At 38.1% G+C, this 7,403-nt stretch overlaps 1 protein-coding gene across 1 annotated transcript; it reads right to left on the bottom strand.

Annotated features, from left to right (window-relative positions):
* Positions 1–2,585: 2,585 nt before the first annotated feature.
* LOC124872805 (caspase-7-like) lies at positions 2,586–7,071 on the bottom strand. The gene is made up of 4 exons (XM_047373161.1): positions 6,727–7,071; positions 4,411–4,574; positions 4,150–4,276; positions 2,586–3,133 (listed from the first exon to the last, which is right to left on the bottom strand). Exons 1-4 carry the CDS (start codon positions 6,941–6,943, stop codon positions 2,820–2,822), a joined length of 822 nt encoding a protein of 273 aa, XP_047229117.1. The 5' UTR covers positions 6,944–7,071; the 3' UTR covers positions 2,586–2,819.
* Between the last annotated feature and the right edge of the window lie 332 nt (positions 7,072–7,403).

The following is a 7,403-nucleotide window of genomic DNA, read 5'->3' as shown; positions in this document are numbered from 1 at the left end:
TCAGTTTCAACTGCCTCTACTAATTTATTCTCAGTCTTTACTCTTCCCTCAATTAATGACATCTCAAAATTAATTCAAAAATCAAAATCTTCAACTTACCAATTAGATCCTCTTCCAACAATTCTTGTTAAAGCTACCCTTCCCTCTCTATCCCCTTTGATTACAGACATTATACATTCTTCTCTTACCACTGGTGTTGTTCCTTCTGCCCTCAAAACAGCTGCTGTAACCTCAATACTAAAAAACCTGGCTTAGATTCCAATAATCTCAATAATTTTCGACCCATCTCAAATCTTCCATTCATTTCCAAAATTCTTAAAAAAATTGCTCTGGAACTCACTTCCACCTGATCTCCGCAACACACACTCATTGCCACACTTCAAATCTAAACTCAAAACGTATCTGTTTAAATTAGCTTATGCATTATGATTGTAATTTTTTATTGTTTCATTTAGCCCCATTTTGTACTTATTTTATTTATTTATTTATTAAAATTGTGTCTGTGTTATGTAAGTTGACCTTGAGTGCCTAGAAAGGCGCCTATAAATAAAATGTATTACTATTATTATAATCCATTAATCAAACATCAATTCATATTTGTATTTTAATCTTTAGCTGTTAGACTGGTCAATTTATCTGTCTGTTCTTATTTCTCATTTTATATTTTTGTTTTTTGACGGATGTGATTTTTTTTTTTATATGATTTTTTCCAGCCCTTTTATTTGTTTCATATTAAAAATATAAATTTTTTAGATAAATCTTTGTCCTTTTATTTGCTAAACATAGATGTATTTTCTCCTAAAATACTGTATATCCCTGTTGTATTTTCTTCCCCAACAGATTTTTTTCCCATCTTTCTTTTTTACATTCCTTGGTCACTGTATTGCCTTTTCTGTCTCAACATACATCTGGAAATGTAAAAGCAGAGGGGGGTGGACAGAGACTGAGGGGTGGTCTTTGTAACAGCGTTGCCACTTTAGCTTCTCTCTTATTGGCTGAGGTCAAGCCTGTAGGAAGTAGTGCTGTACATTTGTACTTGGAAGTCGGAATTTCCGGCCTCCAAGTAGGAAATTTCAACTGGAACGTCTGTGAAAGTCGGAATTACAAGTCAGAAAGTCGGCGTAACGCGACCATATCTGACTTCCACGTTCAAGATGGCTGCTACTCGCATGTGACTGTTTTTAGCAGTTCTTTATTATTTATGCAACATTTAGTCAGTCATACATGTACTAATTTTCAGTGTTTATAAGACAAGAGATTTTAATGCTAAATGCATGAAATATTGCGTAGAACTGTCTTATTGTCATTGTTATTGTTGTAACACTGCTGTTACAGTTGCTAGCAATACGAACAAAAACAAGCAGGAAAGTGGAACGCTACAACTCAGAGATGAAGTAAACTCTGACATCCCAGTTCTGACTTCGGACGTTAATGAACACAGCTAAGGGGCTGAGCTCGATCATGGATGCCTTGTTTTTAAAAGGAACTGCCAACAACGGTAACTACTGTCATGTTATTGGTGGTGAACCTGGTAGCGTTACGGATTTGGCAGTAGAGTAGTAGTAGTAGCGCAGTTAGTAGGGATTGATGACTGTATCTTGTTGACTGTCTATCTGACAGAATACTTCAGTTTGCAAGGGGCACAAGTTATTAAGACATTCACTTTTACAGGCCACTTTCTAAATAAAAGCATGTCTCAGAGCATGTCTCACCATACTTCTAATCCTTTTAAAGCTAAACCTATTCGAGGAAGATTTGTGTCCTAATTTACAACTTAGTTTTAGTTCATATTTTATGTGGAATTTTAAAATTAAAGCCCCATATTAAAAGAATACAACCCTCATCCCTGTGGAGGTAAAGTCAAAAAAAGGGACATCAGTAAGGGGCTCATGTAGAGACAGCTATTTGAGAAACAAGGAATTAATTTACAATATTTCCCAGTACAACTGGAATTCAAATGTGAGACGCTAAGCTCCTGATGTGTAAGACCTAAAGGTCTGGATGAAATAGTGCATTTAAGCTGTGCTCTAACAAGCATGGCCTGCACTGTTTTTCCTCCAGGGTAAACTGGGTATTACTAAAACAATCTGTTTCTCTAGGTTGTCCTCTCAGTCTCTGAAAGATGAAAGGACTGCTATGATTACATTATCCCATTTAAAAAGTTAAAGTTAATGATTCTACATGTTTTTTTACACCCATATTTGTTTTGCAAGTTGTTATTTATGTATAATGAAAGGAAGCTGCATACAAAATTTATGCTAAGAATTATTGGTTGTAGGAGTCAGATGAGTGCTGAGACATACTGATGCTGGTTATACAAGCTTCTGAGTAATGTTGTGTAGAGTCACACACACACACACACACACACACACACACACACACACCCTTCCCATGTCCCATTTAATGTTTGATAAATACAGACAGTATTTGTTGTGTATTTGTATGCCCATGCTGGATTGCCAAACCCGGTAGAGACTTAATCATTTTCCTGTTCGACTTTTTTTAGAGATGTCATGCAATGTTTCTTTACGGCTGTTTTTGTTTGCATTTAGCAAAGTTATTATCTATAGAAAATGTAAGCAAAACATTTTAAAATATTACTTTATTACCCAACAAATACATCAGTGAATGCAAAAATAAACTTTCCCACACTTAAACATTCCATATGTACATCACGTGGGGAGGGGGGCGACTTCTCGAGAAGTTCTGAAGGAAGTTACAGTGCGTAAAGGAACATCTGACAGGATTCTCACTTTATCTGTCATCTGTTTCCATTTTCCTGGTAATGTCAGTCTTCCTTCATGCTGGTGAGCTGCTCTCTAACTCAGTGAAGCGATCCGTGTTCTAACTTTATGTGAAGCTACCATTGATGTGGCTGATATTCTTGAAGCATTGTTGTCTTCCTTTAAGTCTCCAAACGGGAACACTTCTCTGGTCAGTCGTGTCAGCAAACACGGCATCTCTTTCTTTCCACCATACTTCTGCCCTTTGGCCTCGAAGGTGTAGGCAACCCTGTGGGAGAGTCGGGTCATCAGCCGAGTCAGTTCCAGGTTAGAGAGACCTTCCTCTTCCAATAATGAGCAGAATGTCTGTAGGAAGACTGATCCGCAGAAGTTCATGAAAGCGCCATAACCTGATGGAAAAAATTAAGGATTTATAAACCACTTATGTAATGATTTATTTTTAAAATCAAAGCATCTTGGTTGAAAGACCTATAATGCATTTAATTTGTTCTCCAAAATCAGAAATTCTTAGCTCCAAAATTTAACTGCAATGTTTTCTGAAGGCAGATGTCTCAGCTGGAAAGTCTAAGATTCCAACATTTAAAATATACACATTTAGAACACAGAGTCTTTAGCTTTTTATTTCCACTTCTGACAGTTTGAATTTCATTACACACAGCCACCCTTGTTGAACATTTTGTGACAATGAATGGAAGGACATATGCTGCAGCGGCAGATAGCCTGGTCAGGTAGCATGGCAGTTAGCAAACCACACTGTGTTTCACCTCACTGCTGAAACACAGTTGGTTGTGATGTGCTTCTCAGATTTGAATAGAACAAATGGGAATCCAAATTAATTTTTGTTCTCACAGTTACCATAGTAACTACTGCAGCTCACCACAATAAATGCTGTAGCTGTGCCATGAGTGCACTGATAGATCTTCCCAGCGGCCATATTGGATTTGGAGTTCAGGTTGGTGACACTGGTGATACTGTTTGCATCTAGTTGCTTTTTCTGTCTAGGAACTAACAGGAAATTCTCACGTTGGAGTATATTTGGAATCCAGCATTAGTAAACACTGAGAACATTTTACTTACTTTAAGTCAGTCTGGAGAGTGTTCACTGGAATGCTCTTCAGATTGACCCTCGGGAGGCTGTGGTGATTACTAAAAGGGCTGGGTTGGACCGTCTTTTTTGTGGGGTCTCTGAGAGAACTTTGGACGGAGTTTGGGTATGGTGAGTGGTCACTGAGAACATCATGAGGGGTTTTATTGAATCTTTATGTGGTCATTTAACTGTCATGGTGGAGGTTGGTCTTAAGGAGGGTTTGTTTATTTCTTTTGAAGGTTATAGTGGTTTGTTGGCTCCACAGGTAGTTGCTTTTAAGCTGTAAATGAAGATCTCATAGTGTAACTGGGTATTTACCTGGTGATGTGGCATACATCACAGCTGTATCCACAGGGACAGAGAAATAGTGTGAGAAACTGCAGTATAACGCCTCCTGAGCTGAATCCACCTCTACTCCATCATCCAGAGCCTCTCCTCGGCAGGCCTGCAAGATTGGAATAGAGATGCATCAAATCAACCTAGAGAATGTCAGAGATGTGAATTCTTCCGCAAAATATTTTCAAACAAAATCTTTGCTGTTGTGCTGTTTGTGTGTTGCTAAGAAAAAAGATGATGTACCTGTATGAGGAAAACTTTGGTCTTTTTCTCCATGCATTCATTGTCGAAAGATGTGAAGATACGAGACAGTCGGACAGGTTTCCCGTCTGCTCCGAACACGCAGCCCTCCTTCCCGTGAGACGAAAGGACTGCCAGAAAACAATCCTTCACAGGCCGCCTACTCTCTGCCGCAGACACACATAAACCCAGTCATTGTAAGCTTCACTCACCAGCAGTTGTTGACACACGGAGCAGGTCATGCAACAAACATTATGTGATTGTACATGATGTTCAAAACATCAAGAAGGTATGCACTCATTGACTGTTTCGTAACAGCCATTAAGGTGTAGAACTGTGGGTTTATTATGAGGGTGTTACCAGAGAGAAACTGGTCCCTCCTCTTTCATTAATTTCAGTCAAGTGACTATAAAGTGTTATCTATTAGTGACAAACAGATATGAAGTAAGTCTAAACATTGAGTTTGCTCTCTATCTGATTTAATGTTACATAATGAAAAGGAAATTAAAAGCTAAAACAAATGAACAAAAGTATTCAGGGAATTTATTTTTCCAAATGATCCCAACTGGAAAACTTGCTTTAGAATTCTCCTGTTTTTTCTGTCTTCTGTCAACTCAAACATTACCTGATGAAGCTAAGTTATAGGGGTTATGTTCCATGGGAGTCTTGCTATTTAAGTCTCCCAGTTAGAAAGAAGTCAGTTAAAAAGTTCAATCAGCAATAGGCTCCAAGGTTCTGAAGGTTCTAAGGGAATGTCTTTATTACTGATTAGATTGTTCTTCACAAGATTCGAGAAGGTTTAATGGGAAATTCAATGATCAATATGCATGTTCTACAGGTCCAGTTAGGAATTCTAGATTGGTGCTCATTAATAAAGTGCAAGGCCTTGTTCAGGAAAATTTATAGAGTTTTCGGGGCCTCAAAGATGTTAGCGTAACCACTGGGAGGGGTTCTATAGGACCTGGGTGGAATAACATAGAGCTGCTGTTCTCTAGACTCGGGCCTTGGAAATTTACTTTATTATCACACTTCATTTTCTACATAGATACAATACAGCTCTGGGAAAAAGTAAGATTTTACATTTCTGTGATTGAGGGATGTGTTTTGCGTACAATGAACATTTTCATGTTATTCTAGAAAATATTGACTCACTTTCTTCCAAATTCATTCATATTTTGTCATTTTACACATTTATTTGCAGAAAATATAGTAAAAAGTATATTTGGACCTTATGTTTGTCTCCATCCTGCAGTCTTTCACAGCGATATGATTTATTAGAGCCAGCAAACATAACTGTCTGTTTGAGGAGACAAAACTCAGAGATTTCTCTCCATTCTCAACAGTGTCGTATTCTTCTATTTTTTTTTTTTTTTTTTGCTTTTAGATTTCAGCTGTATATTACATGCAATGAAGGAACTAGCTATTATAAGCAGACTGAGCATAAAACAAAAAGAACAAAGTGGATCCAGTGTCTAATTAAACAGAATATAATGGATCTTGGCCATAAAACAACATTCAGTGACTAAAACAAAAATTCAAAAATGGACAGACATTATGTAATGTGTAACCATAAAATGTGACTATATTTTCTTTATTATTAGTTATTTATATGGTTCTTATGTGAGTAGACAGGCTTATTTAAATTAAAATTCAATGTAGAGTTTTTGGACTGATGTCTGTTCTACTGGGGATTCTATGTTAAATGTGAGATTTGTTCATGTAACCAAGCTTAATTTAATGCCAACCAAACCCTGCTCAGGACAGCCCTACTGATCCTTCACAGAAATGAGTTGGAATTTAAAACATTTGTCTTCATCAGACAGATTCTGTGGCAAATGGTCACTAAGTTTAAGAAACTGATTAAATGATCTTAATGATCCTAACATCTTTAATGTACCGGACACTGAGGAATGTCCTTAATTACAGTATGATACGTAGAGTTCTGACACTATTTTAACTCATTATTGAGAAGCTGCAGTGGGGATCATCAATCAAGAGATTACTGAAACTGAAACTGGAACTAGGAGGTTTGTGGGGTCCTTCAGGAAGGATTGTCAGTCAGATATTGAGTCTGTTTTTTAAGTTAAGTGAAACGAAATTTTTGCATCTTCAACCCCCTCGTCCTCAGCATGAACCAGTAAAGCTTTTTCTGTGGACAGAAGTATTTATTGTCCAGAATCTGATCACATCCTTTCTGTCATTAGAGTAACAGAAGAATCATGTGGATCCAAATAATAAGAAAGTAAAGCAAGCACATTTGCTCTCTGCCCAGAGATTAAAACATCTGACAGCTAAGCACATGACATTGTGACATGTTACCTTCAGAGAATAGTTTGTAGATTTCCTCGCTGCTCAGGTCACTGTGCAGATCCACCTTGAAGCCCAGCTTGCTGAGGTTGCGGTGGAGCTTCCTGGCATCCTGGTTGGCCCCGGGCCTCTTTACCAAGTCCACCCCATAGTCAAAGTCTGCCACGGACACCACCACGGCCCTGTTGCACTCCTGCGGTCTGTCCATGAGTCCCTTCCACAGTGGCATGGTTGTTCAGGTGAACTTTTGTCTATCAGCCTGTTATGTACAGTGTCTCTGTTAGACTTTGAGTCTGTCCATTAATCTCCATTTAAACTCCAAGCACAGCTATAAAACTCTAGCCGCACCTCTTAAGCACACCATGTATGGTATTTCCTTTAAGGTTGTGTTGTAATATCACATCATGTGCAGCCACATTGTTGCAACACTTTAATTTTTCCCCTCTGTGCTGGGAAATCCACACATGCTCCTGGGAAAGGGTTATTTTTTTGCTCAATCCTCAATTATTCTAAAGGCTTGGAAGCAGATTCCTACTTTTTGGATATAAAGATGAGCCTTTTTCAGATTACCATGGTGACGCAGGACTTGTGTTTGGAGAGAAAAATTGAGAAAGCTATGCTGGGATCTTCTCTGAGTGCACCGAGTTCAGTTACATCTGATTAAGCTCAACATTCATTTAGTCACAGTC

This window comes from Girardinichthys multiradiatus, chromosome 8 (genome assembly GCF_021462225.1).
Source record: "Girardinichthys multiradiatus isolate DD_20200921_A chromosome 8, DD_fGirMul_XY1, whole genome shotgun sequence".
In the NCBI taxonomy this organism is placed as follows: Eukaryota; Metazoa; Chordata; class Actinopteri; order Cyprinodontiformes; family Goodeidae; genus Girardinichthys; species Girardinichthys multiradiatus.
This window is presented reverse-complemented; position numbering and strand designations above follow the sequence as displayed.